Here is an 18,114-nt window from a genome sequence, read left to right as displayed (position 1 = left end):
TGTGATATGTTCATCTTAATTTCTATGAAATATATTAATGTACCAAATTCTGGATTCCAATAAAATACTAATAAAATATTAATAAAAACTGGGACTACCACCTAATAGACATTTTCTAATGTGTGCTTTCATAGTGTATAAAATTTTCACATTCCTTTTCTAATGTGTAAACTAGAAGTATTTTAAAGGTATTATTGGTGTATAATATAATTGGCTCTTTTAGGTATGCCGTTTGATGTATTTTAGTAATCATATACAATCATGTAACCACTTAATCAAAATATAGAACACTTACTTCACCCTAAAATGCTTTAAAAATCTAGGGGGAACACTATAGCACACTAGTAATGCAATCCACAATAAATCTATGATAACAGAGAAAATAACTTACCAGAAAAAATATTTTAATGTGTACAATAAAAATCTATTAATTTATTAAATAGCAAGACATCACTGGTCACCTCATATTTTCTTACCTCTGAAGTAACACTATAAATGTGCATGCCTATTCAAAGAAGATGCTTTTTCTAGCACTAAAGTACAATTAGGAAAGAAAGATATATAAGAGTTATATATATTATGTATATATTTCCTAAGTTAGAAGAGTATAAAGAAGTACATTTAGGCCATTTTTTATCCTGCCCTTTAAACAAACAAACAAAAAATGAAACAATTCTAGGTAATTGGCTGTCTGTTCTATTGTAAGTACACAAAATAATAGCCTTTTACATGAGAGGTGGAAATGGTGGTTCCAGCCTTAAGAACATGAAAGGAATCACACTGTGAGTCTGCTACTCTACTGCAATTGTGAACTGCCAAAGGGAAGAAGGAACAATTCTGTGCTATCTAAGGAACTCAGCAGCCCAGTTTCTCACTCCTGTCCTGTTTCTCCTGACCCCTCACAAATACACAAGTCTGCAAAGGCTTTATATTCCCTTCTGTGTACATGTTATCTCCAGGGCAGTAGCATTAAAGGGTTAATAGCTGAACAAACAGAAAGCTCACATTCATTCTAACTTATTTATCTTCTTTCTATCATCCCATGTTTCCTTTCCTCAAGGCAGGCCTGATATTACTAACTAGATGTAAGTATAAAAACAGAACAACCAATAATGCATGACACATGAAAGTAGTATTTATGTCTATAAAAACCACTCTGATGACCAAAAATGTGCATTTGAGAGGCTTTATGACTATTTACTGAATTTTTGTGCTTTGAAATACCACCTGTAATTGGCAGTCTTTAGTCTCCTGAAAAGGATATAATTTCAAAGAGAAAAATTGCTATAATTGGGGAGCAATGAGAAAAAGCAATGTCACTATTAAGAATGAACAAATCAGGACCAATTCAAATGAATAATAGAATGTAGTCTGTAGCACCACTGTGAAAGGAGCAATTATAGCTAAGATTGGATTATGAGGCAAAGGGTCTTTTAGCAGAAAGATGTCCTAACTCTGAATTTTGGATTCATTATGGCTGAAGGCACACTAAGCAAACAGCTCCTGAGAGAGAAGCCCAGATTTCCTTACCTGCTTAAAATGTGGTTGTTCATCCAACCAAGAAGGGGAAAATTACAATTAAATCTCAGTTCTCCCCTTTGTGTCCATCAATAGCAAATGCCTTATATGAGACTGATTTAACTCAATTTTGATTCTGTTTTATGGTCTCCCAGTTCAGGTAGGAAGCATTTGAAGAATCCTACCCTAGTCCTCATATTCCCAGCTCCCCTCCACCCTTGATACTGATCCCCAACAGTAGATATCAGGGGTAAAAGGCAGTACAAAGTCAAAAGAGGTATTTACATCTCACTAAACAAGTCAGTCAAGAGACAGCAACAGGCAGAAAGGAATATATATAAGGTATTTCAAAATGAGGCATAGGTAGAAACAAACAGAAAACATTGGTTCTCCCTTTATGTCTATGTCATTAGGAAAACCTAAAATATTGAATGACAACAAAAGTCCCTATAGATGTTCTATAAAAAACTAAATCAGTTTCCACAGCATAAAACTTCATTCAAGTGTATAACTGGAATTTCAGAGGGCCAGCAACTAGTGCCCTTTTACTAAACCTGGGTACCATTTAGATTCTAAAAATAAACATGCAGAGAATTAAGATGAAAATAACTCCTAAACAGAGTCCTTGTATATCATTCATGCTCAAAAGCTTATAAAATAACAAAATGAGGGTAAAATAAAGAAAAGAGAAAAATCATATCAAAAAGCAAAAGAAACAATTTTAAAATTGTAACTAGAGAAAACAGACCGCCCAGCAAGATCTGGCACATCATTATTCTTAGGATTTCAATTCTGAATTGAAATATAAGTAAAGTGATTTTTCATTGTGAAAAGCATCTCACAGGAGTTTCTCTAGGCTAGCATGGCCATCCACACACACCAGGCTTAGAATGAGGACAGTAACTCAATGCTCTGATACATCCCCTCCAGTACTCACATTCTGTATGTAGATTCACATTAAAAGCCTAGCACTGTTAACATGACTCTCTGGGTAACATTACAGCCACTGCCCCTCTTTTGGTACCCTCATGCAAAATAATTTAAATGGACTTTATTACAGTAAGAGGTATAATTAGCAGTCATGTTGTACTACAAAGCACTAATGCCACAAGCCAATTTTCTGAAAGTGCCTCTAAAGCAGCACCTGCACCATTCATGTTTATAAATCAGGTAATTGTACATCTAGCCACTTATGTGTATATGTGATTAGTCTAATTTACATATGCAAATCAATTATCTTATATACAGTTTGCCAACCTCTTGCTTTCCTTAGCCTTTTTATCCCCCCACTTTGTAAATTCAAGTAGATACCATTTTATTACACTAAATTTATTCTTTTTTTTCCTAAGCCATTTAGAGATATTTCCAATATCTCCATCTGATAATAAATTATCAGGACAAAATTCAAATAAATTGTAGCGACTCTACTGATTCATTATATCTGGATGTTGCTTTACTTATAAGATATTCCAAAACATTTTAATCAATCCAACTCATTTTAATCAATCTGCTCCCTCAAAAAACATTTAACTAATATCAGGAGTTTCCAACTGTCTCCTAATTCCAGGTGAGAAATGCCAAGATATTAGAATAGGGATTTAATAGGCATAATAACAATGAATGATCTCATTCAATATTTTTAAGCTCTGGAAAAAGATTTACACCTTATTTTGTTGTCCATTTAGGCCAATATTAGACAGAATACCTGAATCTCCACTTAAATGCACATCTGCCAATGATTCCATACATGGAAGAAAAATTAAAAATGCATTATTGAAAATGTTTTGAATGATACAAACAAAAATTATATTCAAGATTACATCAAGGATTTTGTACAGCAGTACTTCTCAAATATGCAAACACAAACAAGAATTAAACTCTAAAATTATCCATTAATGTAAGGCAAAATGGTTTAGGTTCATAATTTATATTCTATTATTTGGTAACTAAGTTTAGATGAGTAAAAGTTTAGTTTTACTTTTATATGTGATTTTGCTAAAAATACAAACCTATCTTAAAGTAGAGAAATAAAAAAATGTAGTTGACCCTTAAACAACAAGGGTTTGAACTGTGTGGGTCCACTTATATGTTAATTTTCTTCCACCTGTGCCAACCCTGAGACAGCAAGACCATCCTCTAATTTTCTCCCACCTGTGCCACTCTTGAGACAGCAAGATCATCCTCTCCTTTTCTTCCTCCTCCTCAGACTACTCAATGTGAAGATGATGAGGACAAGGACCTTTATGATGATCCACTTCCACTTAATGAACAGTAAAAATATTTGCTCTTCCTCATGATTTTCTTAATAACATTTTCTTTTCTATAGCTTATTTTATTGTAAGAATACAGTATATAATACATATGACATAAAAATATGCATTAATTGACTTTATGTTATCGATAAGGCTTCTGGTCAACAGTAAGCTATTAGTAGTTAAGTTTTAGGGGAGTCAAAATTTATACTTCGATTTTTCAGTGCATGGGAGATTGTCATCCCTAACAATTAAAAGTTTGGGTCAACTGTAATATTGAAGTCATAGATAAATTGTCTATTTGTAAAGGACACACATGGCTATTTAATTTTGTAAAATAATATACAGCATCAGATGATGAAAGATTTTTGAAAATACTATTATACATTTTGAAAGGCTCCAGAGCATAAAGTTGGCAAATGAAATATATAAATGTATTTCCTCTTACTCATGAATCTCCATTAAAACACTAGTAAAGGAATAAAAAATTATAACCACAAAGAAAAAGAGGACAGAAAAAAGGAGAGCACTGAGCAAAAAAATTCAATAAATTTTGCAATATGGAAAGCAGATAAGCAAGCAGTAACTGATTTAGCAATGCAGAGGAAGCCACAAACTAAGATCCTTTGTGTGGTTCTTTTGCGATCACTTGAACAGATTAACCCAGATAGTGCTAGGGAATAGTAGAGGTGGAGAAGCAGTTGAGAGGAGCAGGGCAGAAAGCAAGGGGTCATTTGGAAGTCTTTAATCAAAAGACTCAAAACCCTCTTATCACATACACAAAATATCAACATTCAGAAGCCTGCCTGAGCAGTACAGACACAGACACACACATACACACACACACACACACACACACACACACACACCCACACCCAGGTTAAGAAACTCGAAATTTTGTTCCCTGCTGACACTGAACTGGAGGGATTCAAGATTTAGTGACATTAGCAAAATGGGTAATCTGGGAGAGGCACAAATTACTACATGATGTGCCAAACAGAGAAAGAAACTTGGAAAGAAGAGGCCAAGGGATCCAGGAACCAGTGGCTCCATCAAAGTGGGCAGCAGAGAGATATCAAAGAGGTCAGACACATGGCAGGTCTCCAAACAAGATTGGGAAGATGAAGAGCTCCAAAAGTGTAAGAACAATATTGCCAAAATTAAGAACATGGATTACTAAATGAGGCAGTGTAGAAGCTCAGCCATACTTCTAGGTATAGCAATCACAACACATCAAAAGTGTGGACCTGCTCAGGAGAAGGTGGCACCACTAAACTGTATCTATGTTTTTATTGCTTTATCTCATCAACCCTTTGAAACTACCTGTTTTTTATTACTCAAGTGAATGTATTTACTTTGAAAAACATAACAATGATTAAAACTATCTGAAGTTACATTAAGTAAGAATATAGGATAATTTCGTAAGTAATATTGTCAACAAATTTAAACATACAAAAAACATACACTCCTATTCAAAATAGTATTGGAAGTCCTAGCCAGAGTAATCAGGCAAGAGAAAGAAACAACGGGCATCCAAATAGGAAGACAGGAAGGCAAACAATCCCTGTTTGCAGACGACATGATTCTATATCTAGAAAACTCCATGGTCTTGGCCCCAAAACTCCTTAGGCTGATAAACAACTTCAGCAAGATCTCAAGATACAAAATCAATGTACAAAAATCACTAGCATTCCTATACACCAAAAACAGTCAAACTAAGAGCCAGATAAAAAACAATCCCATTCAAAATTGCCACAAAATGAATAAAATACCTAGGAATACAGCTAACCAGGGAGGTGAAAGATCTCCACAATGAAAGCTGCAAAACACTGCTCAAAGAAATCATATGACACAAACAAATGGAAAAACATTCCATGCTCACGGACAGGAAGAATCAATATCATTTAAATGGCCATACTTCCCCAAAGCAATTTATAGATTCAACGCTATTCTTATCAAACTACCAGTGACATTCTTCACAGAACTAGAAAAAAACTATTTTAAAATTCATGTGGAACCAAAAAGAAACCTGAATAGCCAAGGCAATCCTAAGCAAAAAAACAAAGCTGGAGGCATTACACTATCCAACTTCAAACTATACTACAGGGCTACAGTAAACAAACCAGCATGGTACTGGTACAAAAACAGATACATAGACCAATGCAACAGAATAGAGAGCCCAGAAATAAATCCACACACTTAAAACTATCTGATCTTTGACAAAGCTGACAAAAACAACCAATGGGGAAAGGATGCCCTATTCAATAAATGGTGCTGGGATAACTGGCTAGCCATATGCAGAAGATTGAAACTGAACCCCTTCCTTACACTATATACAAATATCAACTCAAGATGGGTTAAAGACTTAACTGTAAAACCCAAAACTATAAAAACCTTGGAAGACAACCTAGGCAATACCATCCATTCTGGACATAGGAACCAGCAAAGATTTCATGATGAAGACTCCAAAAGCAATACCAACAAAAGCAAAACTTGACCAATGAAATCTTATTAAACTAAAGAGCTTCTGTACAGCAAAAGAAACCATCAACAGAGTAAACAGACAGCCTACAGAATAGGAGAAAATGTTTACAAATGATGCAACTGACAAAGGTCTAATATCCAGCATCTGTAAGAAACTTATATTTAGAAGGAAAAAACAAACAACCCCATTAAAAGTGGGCAAAGAACATGAACAGATACTTTTCAAAAGAAGATATACATGTAGCCAATAGCATATGAAAAAAGCTCAACATCACTGATCATTACAGAAATGAAAATCAAAACACAATGCGATACCGTCTCACACCAGTCAGAATAGCTATTTTTAAAAAGTCAAAAAATAACAGATATTGGTGAGGTTTCAGAGAAAAGAGAATGCTTATATGCTGCTGGTGAGAGTGTAAATTAGTTTAGCCATTGTGGAAAACAGTGTGATGATTCCTCAAAGAACTAAAAACAGAACTACCATTCAACCCAGCTATCTATTGCATTACTGGGTATATACCCAAAGGAATAGAAATTGTTCTACCACAAAGACACAGGCACTTGTATGTTCATTGCAGCACCATTCACAATAGCAAAAACATGAAATCAACCTACATGCCTGTATTAGTCCATTTTCACACTGCTGATAAAGACATACCCGAGACTGGACAATTTACAAAAGAAAGGTTTAATGGACTTATGGTTCCACATGGCTGGGGAGGCCTCACAATCATGGTGGAAGGCAATGGGGAGCAAGTCACATCTTACATGGATGTCAGCAGGCAAGGAGAGAGGTTGTGCAGGGAAATTTTCCCCTTATAAAACCATCAGATCTCATGAGACTTATTCACTACCACAAGAATATCATAGGAAAGACCTGCCCCCATGATTCAGTTACCTCCCACTAGGTCCCTTCTGCAAAACATGGGAATTCAAGATGAGGTTTGGGTGGGGACACAGCCGAATCATATCAATGCCCATCAATGGCAGACTGAATAAAGAAAATGTGGTACATATACACTGTGAAATACTATGCAGCCATAACAAAGACTGAGATCATGTCCTTTGCAAGAACATGATTGGAGCCAGAGGCCATTATCCTTAGCAAACTAATGCAGGAACAGAAAACCAAATGTCACATGTTCTCACCTATAAGTGGAGCTAAATCATGAGAACACATGAACACACAGAGAGGAACAACAGCTACCTGATGGTGGAGAGTGGGAAGATGGTGAGGATCAGGAAAAATAACTAATGGGAACTAGGCTTAACACCTTGGTGATGAAATAATCTGTGCAACAAACCCCTGTGACACAAGTTTACCTATATAACAAACCTGCAAATGTACTCCTGAACTTAAAATTTTTTAAAAGGAAAAAAAAAGAAAAAAACATACAAAAATGAAGCAAATATGTTAAATATTAAGATTTTTTTATAGGTTCAAATATTTTCTACAATGATCATCTATTATTTGTGGAATCATTTAAAAACCATAATGGAGGCCAGGCACAGTGTCTCACACCTGTAATCCCAGCACTTTGAGAGGTTGAGACAGGTGGATCACTTGAGATCAGGAGTTTGACACCAGCCTGGCCAACACAGTGAAACACCATCTCTACTAAAAATACAAAAAAAAAAAAGTTTAGCTGGGCATGGTGGCATGCGACTGTAATCCCAGCTACTCCTGAGGCTGAGGCTCAAGAATCGCTTGAACTCAGGAGGCGGTTGCAGTGAGTTGAGACTGTGCCACTGCACTTTAGCCTGGGCAACACAGTAAGACTCCATCTCAAAAAAAAAAAAACCATAATAGAAAAATATGAATATAAGTCTTAATATAATTTATATGATTATTGTGCCTATTACACTTTGGCTGTGTCCCCTCCAAAATTCATGTGTTGAAACTTAATGGTGAATGTGATATTATTAAGAGGTGGGACCTTTAAGAGGTAATTAGGCCATATGGGCTTCTTCCTCGTGAATGGGGTTTTAAGATCCTTATTAAAAAGAGGCTCCACACAGTGTTGGGCTCTCTTGCCTTCTGCCTTCTGCCATGTGAGAACACAGCATTTCTTCTCTCCAGAGCATGTAGCAACAAGGTGCCATCTTGGAAGTGAACAGGCCTCACCAGACAAGTGAACCTGCTGGCTCCTAGATCTTGGACTTCCAGCTTCCAAAACTGTGAGGAATAATTTTCTATTCTTTATGAATTACCTAGTGTGTGGATTTTTGTTATAGCAGCACAAACAGACTAAGACAATGCCACTTCAGGAAAAGCAATGGAACATTCAAAAAGAAATAAAATACTCAAATGCTAATAAAACAATGATGAACACAATAAACACATGCTGTTATAGTTGTCAAATAAAGGTATCTACTGTCCCTGAATTTGATAAAAGCAATTTTAAAAAATTCTAAAAGATTTTATTAAAAATAATGTTTATCACACTTGTATAATGTTCAATGAAAATCAGAAAAATGGAATTATTCTGGGACTGACAGTCACCTTAGTGCAGGACCTGCTAGTACTCCTGCCTTAGAGAGGATTGCTTACGTGTAAGAAAAACTACTCTCAGGATTGGAAAGGGCAGACTCTACAGCTTTCCTTTAGCAACTTATTCAGTATCAACACCATTTTAAGTAAGTTTTCTTCCCTGTAAATACAAATACCTGGTTCTGTAGCTCAAGTCATTAGCATTCAATAAAGACAGAAAAAGAAAATCATAGCTCACTATTTTTGTCTAATGAAGCCTCAACTTAACATTAATTTTTTCTTATATCCTAGCACCTGGCACAGAGGCTTATCACATGTTAACAAAACAAAATACAGATGAATAAATAAATATTATAATGAAATCCCTTTTAATTTTTCTGTGGGAAAAATAATCTCAGTTTCTTTAGTCTTTTATTGTGGAGTCATTTCCTTTTAATATTTATTAGTCTTTGTGGATTTCCTTCAATTTTTTGATGTTTCTTAAGATGGCAAGGCCAAAACTAGGCACAACATTCATGGCTGGTCAGGAACTTACCAGAATTGTTTTTATGATATCAATGTTACATAAATAGTATAATAAGTCATTTCAGAACCACACTCTAAGTTTCTACCCATACAAATGATGCTGAAACACTTACCTCAAGAACCAACCACAGCTTGTCTCCATTTACTTTATCCTTCTTAGAGTATATCCCATAGAATCTGACCACATTAGGGTGGTCAGGAAGTGCTTTTAAGATGTTGTATTCTGCTTCAATCTCTTCATCAATATCCTAGTTTCAAAAAGTCATAAGAACAGAACTGTGAGAAAAACATGAGTAATGTCAAGGAAACAGATTATAGAATACCAAATACAGAATCTCATTATGTCAAGGTCATAATGGTTTTTACTGTGTTTAGTATTATGTATTGTAATTTCTCATTACATTATTTAAGGGGAGAGATTGTGATTTTCATGCTAATCAAGTGAATCTCAAATTATATTAATTTCATCAAATTTTAAAATGGATAAATAAAATGATATTTTTATTTGCAATTATAAGTAAACATCTATGGAGAGCTACTCCAGATGATTTTGCTTTTTTGTATTATTAACTTTGTTACAAGGGCAAAGCCATTGACCTGAAATAATAAATTTTAGGACTAGAAATCTGGTTCATTTTGTTTCCTTGGAAAACAGGATATTTAGAAGCTATCCAAAAATCAGTCATACAAACAATAAATTCCCACTTCTCCAAAAAACTCAAAGAGTTAAGTTATAAAAGATTGCACAAAACCTTTAATGATCTAAAGGTCCATTCACCAAAAGAACAGGTTGCTATCTTATCAATCAGAATGAAAGACAGCCACTTAGTCATATTTCTAGAAAATCACATATATATGAAACAATTCACAGAGTAATAAATAAGAGAAAGCTTTATTAATACTGCTTTTACAGTGACATTTAATGCCTATGTTGTTTTATTATAGAATCATGGAATCATAGAGGTAGAAATTTAAATCTGAGCTCTAATTTTAAAGGCATAAAGTTAAGCCCTGAGAAGTTGAAGTCAGAGCTGGTTAGCGTAAAATCCAGACATAGACACCAAGCCTGCTACCTTCTCATCTTACTCATTCAACTCCTCTCTTGAAAAAAAAAATACTGATTAAAAATATGTAATAGTAAGACTCCTTTAATTTAAAACAAGCAAATCTTTGCAAGATGTTTGGATGCATTTAAATTTATTTAAGATTATAATCTCTTGGTTATAAATCTTTTTTATTTGACTTGTGACATGATGAAGAGTAAATAAATAATTCTTAGGAAAATATATATACACTGTGACAACAATGAAAGCAAAATGATAAATTAAGTATAATAGTTATGAAATCCATATTTCATTAAATTGTACTAAATATGATTTATAAGGTTTGTAGGTATACCATATATGAGTAAATTATGAAAGAATAGTGGTTACATGGATTATAAGCCATTTGTTCTCCATTAAGAAGGGAAAGAGATACACTGTGGGGCCAGAAAATGGGATTGGGCTGAATTTCTTTCTCTTGCTGCCACATACCTGAATCCCTAATGCAAAGGCTACAGGAAAGAGAGGTATAGTCACTTTGGTAGAACTTAACTTGTACCTCTGTTCCTTCAGTTTAAATGCTTAGAAGTTTCCAAGAGAATGTGAAGACATTCAGCAACAGTTAAGCCTGGGCATACTGAGTCCCATTTTTTTTCCTCCAGTGTATTTAATTTATTGCTTTAAAATAAACCTCCCCTACCTTTCTCCTCTGCTCAAAATAATATGCAACAGTGTAGTTATAATGCATTTAGCAGAAATAAACTATCAAAAAAAAAAAAAAAGAAACAGCAACCCTAAGACGAACAAATGGAGACTCAGAGACCTTTTGCAGCATCTCAGTTAGTAGATGAGTATAACAAGGACCTAGGACTCTGATGTCCTCTCTATACACATTACATCATTTTCATCATGCCATGCTCCCATCATGTGTGCAAGAGTCTCTTAACTGAAGCAGTTGCTTTCAATAGATGTTTGGGGAGCATCTGATTACTGAGCTCATTCTGGCTCTCCCATGTGCTATGGGAGAGAAAGGTGTCTCCCAACAACCTGAAGATATTCTGAAACTGCCAGCTCTCATTACCAGAAAATAGAATCTCTGTAGTCTCATGCTCTTAACAACAGAGAAAAGGTTTGGCAGTTTCGCTTATCACAACTGCTACTTTAAAAAAAAAAAAAAAAAAAAAAAGCAAATGGGGCCCCCATTGTGGCCTCCTGTAAGCACAGACTAGCAGAGCTGAACATGAAATTTAATTCTTCACAATAAGGAACTTTGCCCTGATTATAAATCCACACCATATCTGCTTTGGAAACATTTGAGCAAACCTGAAAATTAATTTTCTTTCTCTGAAATAAATTTAATTTTAAAAAGTCTTCTTTAGTTTGGCCTAAGAGAAATACTTCCTGAAGCCTAAATAAACACAGGATGAAAAGAAGATATGGTTAAGATGCCATTTTAGGATTACTTCTAGACCCCTGAGTTTGTGTCTTTACAATTTTTCATGTCTAAAATAACATTGAGTCAACTTCATTAATATTGTCGGTTGAGAGCTGCATTTTTGTGTGCTTAGGCATTTATTCATCAAGTACTTATTGTGCCTTGTTACATATATTAAGCACAGAAACTTGGAAAAGCAAATAAGTAGACGCCTCTTTTATATTTATCTTCAAATTGTAACCTGTTTTAGACTGCTATTATGATAAATAAATCAAGATAAAATACTTACAGTCTTTTTAAGTGTTTCATACAGATAAAAATAAAGCTAATTAGAAGGAAAAAATATGACTTACGTGAATTGGATCAAGAATTTTGACTGCTGCTTTTTGGCCATTTTTCTTATTCAATACTTTAAAAACTTTCCCATAAGTTCCTTTGCCAATTGTCTCAGTGATTTCCCATGTATCAGAAGGATCAGGAAAGTTATCAAAGATGATTGTTTTTCCAATTAATGGAAACATCTCAAAGGTTTAAATACCTGGAGATAAGAAGTACAGTTTCATCTACATTTGATTGAGGATATCAAATGGCACACACAAACCCATGGGAAATTAGCAAATATTTTCACTGATATAATAGAAAATATTCAACAGTAACCAAACATATTTCAGAGTCACAGGAAATTTGAATTTCAATTCTCATTTGCAAACATTAATATGAATTTAATAATGCTTTGTAAGCAGGGCTTTATTTCTATGTCCAATCTAGTCTCTTATTAATTGCTGTTAATTCTTTTTAGATTAAAATAAGAGACATATTTATATAATTTTGATTTTCTTCTTTATACTCAGGTATCACAACAAATCAAATAATTTTAGAATGAACCTTAGAGAAGATAAAATTCAACTTCCTCATTTAAGCAGATCTTGCATTTTATAAGTGATCATGTTTTATGTCACTTCTGTATGTAAAACTCAATAATGGGTCCTCTACATGGCTTTTAGGATGAAATTTCCTTAGCATAACCTACCAAATTCTTTAAAATATGGCCTTTGTTTAATGTTCCAGCCTCTTCTCTCATACACTATGATTCAGCTATTTATACCTCAAGGCATTTCTTTCTTGAGGGCCTTAATATTCACTATTCCTGACCTCCTCTGCCTGTGGCTTCTTTGCTAAATTGCAAAACCTACTTAATCTTTCAGAGCTCAGCTCAGATACCACTTCATACAAGTGTGACTACTCTCCACCCCATCTGGGTTGCATGACCCACCTTGGTACTCCAGCAGCACTTTGTGCTGCTGTTATCTGACATCATTACTGTATGCCCAGCAACTGCACATGGCTGAAATGATTGACTGATTAATTAAAGAATATGGCCAATAAGGTCATTTATTGATATCATTATCAATATTATCAATAATATCACTATCCTATATCATCATTGGTACCGTTATTGTGATTATAAATCACATAGCATTTATGTATCTGATATCATTACTGTATGTCCAACACCTGGCATACTGCTGAAATAATTAATTGATTTGTCAATTAATTAAAAGAATAGGTCAATGAGATCAAGTGACTTTATAAAGGACATTTTACATTTTCTTCCAAGTAATGCTCTTTTCTATATTCTCCCTATATCATTTCTATAAAACTACAAAAAAGGGTAAGAATAATAAAAGAAAGGAAAGTGTTCTTAGCACTTCTGGTAGCCCTCACATTATTTCAATTATCTATACAAACCACACTCTTTTCAATATATATTAATATTCCATATTAGCCCATGAAATTCACTTGTCTGACCACATTCACAACTTTCACCTTTATTCACATCACCAATCCCCTGATCTTCAACTTTCTTTAAGCCCATCAACCCTCTTAATTTTTCACTCCCTACTCATTTCTCCTTCCTCAGGATAGACTCTAAGCCTTGTATTATTGTGACGTCTTTACAAAGGCCCTAAACACTCTTGTTCCTCCCTTTTTCCATCATATTCTCCTGGAGGGTGAAAACAACTCTGGTTAAATACTACATCTTCTTCACATCTGTGCCCATAACTGAGAAAACCATACAACCATGTTGATTAGTTTCACTTAAAATTCAGGATAACACACCGACAAGTAGACTCTCAACTCTGCCCAGCAACCCTACTGTACTTCCGTTGTTTGTATATTCCCTGTTCTCTGGAGTTACTATTTCACAGTGGTATCGTTCCTCAAATTTGTCTCTCCACAAATCATTCCCTCTTTGCTGTTTACCTTCTCCTACCAAACTTTACAAGTGATGCCTGTACTTCATAATTAATTGAAAAAATGGAAGGAATAATAAATCCTTAATATTCTGACCGCAAAAGCTACAAACCAATGTACATCAAACATAGTAAGTTCATTGCTATCTGGGGTAACTGCTGTTTGTCCTCAAATAGCCTTTTCTTTTGGTTCCTTCTTGTCCTGTAGATCTCAGTTCAAATGTCAATTTCTTAGAACGGCCCTCTCTGACCAACCTTTATGAAGTTAGCCTTCTCCACTTATTCTGTTATTCTTTCATTAGAATGTAACCTACATGAGGGTATGGACTTTGTTATTTTATGACTGTATCCACAATTCCCAAAACAATGCCTAGAACATGGTAGGCAATCAATAAATATTGACTAAATGGGCAAATGTTTATTTGTTCATTGTTAATTCTGACAGCAGAGACCTAATCTATTTTGTTCACTTCCAAATCTAATAATAGATTTGGCCTAACTCTGTACCTAGAAAATACGGTAAATGTTAAATATATAGCTGTTGAATAAATAAATGAATAGGGTTCTTCGAAAAATACTTTTTTTAAGTTAGGAAGAGAAATAAGGTTTAGGGAGAACTGAAAAGAATATGAAAATCCAAAACACAATAAACAGCATATTCTGATTCATTATACTTAAGGGCACATTATCTAGTAAATGGCTATGAATGCATGCTAAAAATTGTATTACTATATAAAAATACACTCCTGAACAGTTCTTAGAACACTTAATCCTTATGAAATTCATGTCTTTGATCCAAAATGCAAAGAGGTAATCAGTAATAATCATCCTCTTTAACAATTTCATAATCAGTGACAAAATCACTACTTCTTACATCTACTTGAGTCATGCAAATAAGCATTTATGCCATCTCTATAACATAAACATTAGACCAAAAAACCAAATTAAATCTTGTTAAAGGTTTGAAATAGGAGTTGTCAACCAAGAGAAACATTCATTACATGGAATACTGCCTTTCAAGCAGTAATGTTATTGAACACAGTCTTCATTTCTGATATATTAACTCTTGCGAGTTAACTGTTGGTTTTTCAATACACAGACATAAGAATTCAATGAAAAAATGACTGAACAACAAATATGTGCAAAGTATTTTTATGAGTTTTGGAAATACAAAGATAGAAAACCCATGGATAGATTAATAAACATGTAACTATAACATATAAAAAGTGATAAATAATAAGAATATACATAAAATGCTATAATAGCCCAGTTGAAAAGCAATTTATTCTGAACTGATCAGGAAAAGATTCAGAGAAAATTCTGAAATGGTCAGGAAAAGACTTGAGCTGGACACTAAAAATAAGCAGGAATTTGTTTAAAATACAATTTTTTCTTTAACAGTTCTCAATCAGACAAATATTTAAAGCAGTGTATCAATATAGTGTAAAACATTATAAAACAATAATCAGAAAATGACAAAAAAGAGGCATTTTGGAAACAGGATACACCTAGTCATGTTCCATATAAAGCAAATGAACAAAACTCCCAACACATAGGTAAAATGAAGACATTTAAAATGACTGCTTCAAAATAATATATTAAATAATTTCAAGAATTAGGCTAGAATCAAGTATCCTGACTGCTAAACTATGCTTTTTCCATACAAAGCTGTTTATTCTTTAAGAATGAAATAGAATGTCACAGCTAGTAAACAACTAATTACTTAATAACTATGGTAAATTGCATTTGACATAAAAATGAATGTTCATATATTTTCCCTAATCCTTTAGCATGCAAAGAATGAAAAGTAATTCTCTAGCCTATAAAACTAAAACACATAAATAAGTTCTTACTTATATGATCACGTAAGCCAAATAATTATTTTCAACATATATATTTAACATTTTTTGATATGTGTATTTGCCATAATTCTGAAAAGGTACTAGCAAAGCTACATTTTTAAAATGAATACTCATCTTTTTGAATAGATTTATTATATATTGAGCTTTTGATTTTTTTTAAGATAGAAAAATTGATCATAATACAATGAAAAATGTATCTTCAGGATCTTCAGATTCATCTCAACAATTATTCTGCTTGTTTTTGTAAACATGCACCTAATTCTTCTTTAATAAAATAACCAAACTGGCTTCATGCTCATTCTAAAACATAGCAGGGCTGGTTTCCCATTGGGTTATCTGTGTTCCCTCTGCCTAGAATGCTCTTTCTCCAGATATTGACATGGGTCACACCCTCACTTCCTTCAAGTCTTACATCAGCCATCACCTCCCCAATAAGTCCCACCCTGATCATCTTACTTAAAATCCCAATCTGACTTCCTGCATCCTATCTTGCCTCCCAACTCCTTGTCTCACTTACCCTGCTCTATTTTGATAACAGTTATCACTTCCTAACACTATACATAATTTCCTATAATTATGTTTTATTTGTTTTCTCCACTACCAGAATGTAAGCCCCTTGAGGCCTGAAATGTTTGTCCTGTTTTTTCACTGATGTACTTCAAAGACTTTAAAACCATGCCTGACACATAGTAGATAGTCCACAAATATTTGGTGAATATTAAATAGAAATGAATACAAAAGAGTACATAGAAAAATTTCAAATGATTTCAACAACGCATTTTATCAAATATTTTCTAAAGAAATAATACCATCTTTGCCAGGCGCGGTGGCTCATGCCTGTAATCCCAACACTTTGGGAGGTAGAGGTAGGTGGATCACCTGAGGTCGGGAGTTCGAGACCAGCCTGACCAACATGGAGAAACCCTGTCTCTACTAAAAATACAAAATTAGCCAGGCATGGTGGTGCATCCCTGTAATCCCAGCTACTCAGCAGGGTGAGGCAGGAGAATCGCTTGAACCCAGGAGGCAGAGGTTGCAGTGAGCCAAGGTCATGCCATTGCACTCCAGCCAGGGTATCAAAAGCAAAACTCTGTCTCAAAAAGAAAAAAAAGAAAAGAAATAATACCATCTTATGCAATTTTTTTCACAGAATAGAATAGAGGGAACATGTGAAAGTATCTATAATAAGACAGACTGTACAAAATCAGATAAATTTACTAAACAGAACCAAATGGAAATTCTGGATATAAAAAATAAAATAACTGAATTGAAAATCCTACTAAAGGAGTTCAAGAGCAGACTTGAATAGGCAGAATAAAATGTCAGTGAACTTGAAGACAAATTTCTTGTAATTATCATCTGAAGGGCAAAAAGAAAAAAGAATGAAGGAAGATAAACAGAGCCTAAGGGACATATAGAACGCCACCAACAAGATCAATATATACATTATGAGAGTTCAAGATGGAAAAGAGAAACAGAAAGGGGAAGAGAGCTTATTTGAAGAAATAATGGCCAAAAACCTCACAAATTTAAGGAAAGACATGGATCTAGAAATCTAAGAGGCTCACTGAATTGCAAAGCAAATCTTTTTTTTTTTTTTTTTTTTTTTGAGACGGAGTCTCAGTCTGTCGCCCAGGCTGGAGTGCAGTGGTGTGATCTTGGCTCACTGCAAGCTCCACCTCCCAGGTTCACGCCATTCTCCTGCCTCAGCCTCCTGTGTAGCTGGGATTACAGCTGCCCACTACCACGCCCAGCTAATTTTTTGTATTTTTAGTAGAGACAGGGTTTCACCGTGTTAGCCAGGATGGTCTTGATCTCCTGACCTGGTGATCCACCCGCCTTGGCCTCCCACAGTGCTGGGATTAAGGTGTGAGCCACCACGCCTGGCCTGCAAGGCAAATCTAAACAAACCCATGCCAAGACATTATAATCAAGCTGTGAAAAGACAAAGACAAAAAAAAAAAAAAAAAAAAAAGGGAAACTTAAAAGCAGCAAGAGAAAAGCAATTTATCACATACAAGGGACTCTCAAGATCATCAGTGAATTCCTCAGCAGAAATCTTGCAAGCTAGAAGGCAGAGGGATAATATATTTAAAGTGCTGAAAGATAAAAACCTGTCAACTGAGAATTCTATATCTGGAAAACTATCCTTCAAAAATGAGAAAAAAAATTAATTTTTGTTCCCAGATAAAAAAAATGGATGGAGTTCATTACCACTCCATCTGCCCTACAAGAAATGCTAAATG

General features: G+C 34.4%; 1 protein-coding gene across 1 annotated transcript in view; it reads right to left on the bottom strand.

Moving 5' to 3' along the window:
* Nucleotides 1–18,114, bottom strand: part of MYO3A (myosin IIIA) — a 282,829-nt gene that overhangs the window by 252,390 nt on the left and 12,325 nt on the right. Inside the window, exons 3-4 of the mRNA XM_055274926.2 lie at nucleotides 12,105–12,289; nucleotides 9,387–9,521 (exon numbers count right to left, since the gene is read on the bottom strand). Coding sequence (XP_055130901.1) covers nucleotides 9,387–9,521; nucleotides 12,105–12,272 — 303 coding nt within the window. The 5' untranslated portion in view covers nucleotides 12,273–12,289. The remainder of the gene's footprint in view (nucleotides 1–9,386; nucleotides 9,522–12,104; nucleotides 12,290–18,114) is intronic.

This window comes from Symphalangus syndactylus, chromosome 4, assembly GCF_028878055.3.
Source record: "Symphalangus syndactylus isolate Jambi chromosome 4, NHGRI_mSymSyn1-v2.1_pri, whole genome shotgun sequence".
Taxonomy (NCBI): Eukaryota; Metazoa; Chordata; class Mammalia; order Primates; family Hylobatidae; genus Symphalangus; species Symphalangus syndactylus.
The sequence above is the reverse complement of the archived record's forward strand: the minus strand, read 5'-3'. Positions and strand labels throughout refer to the sequence as shown.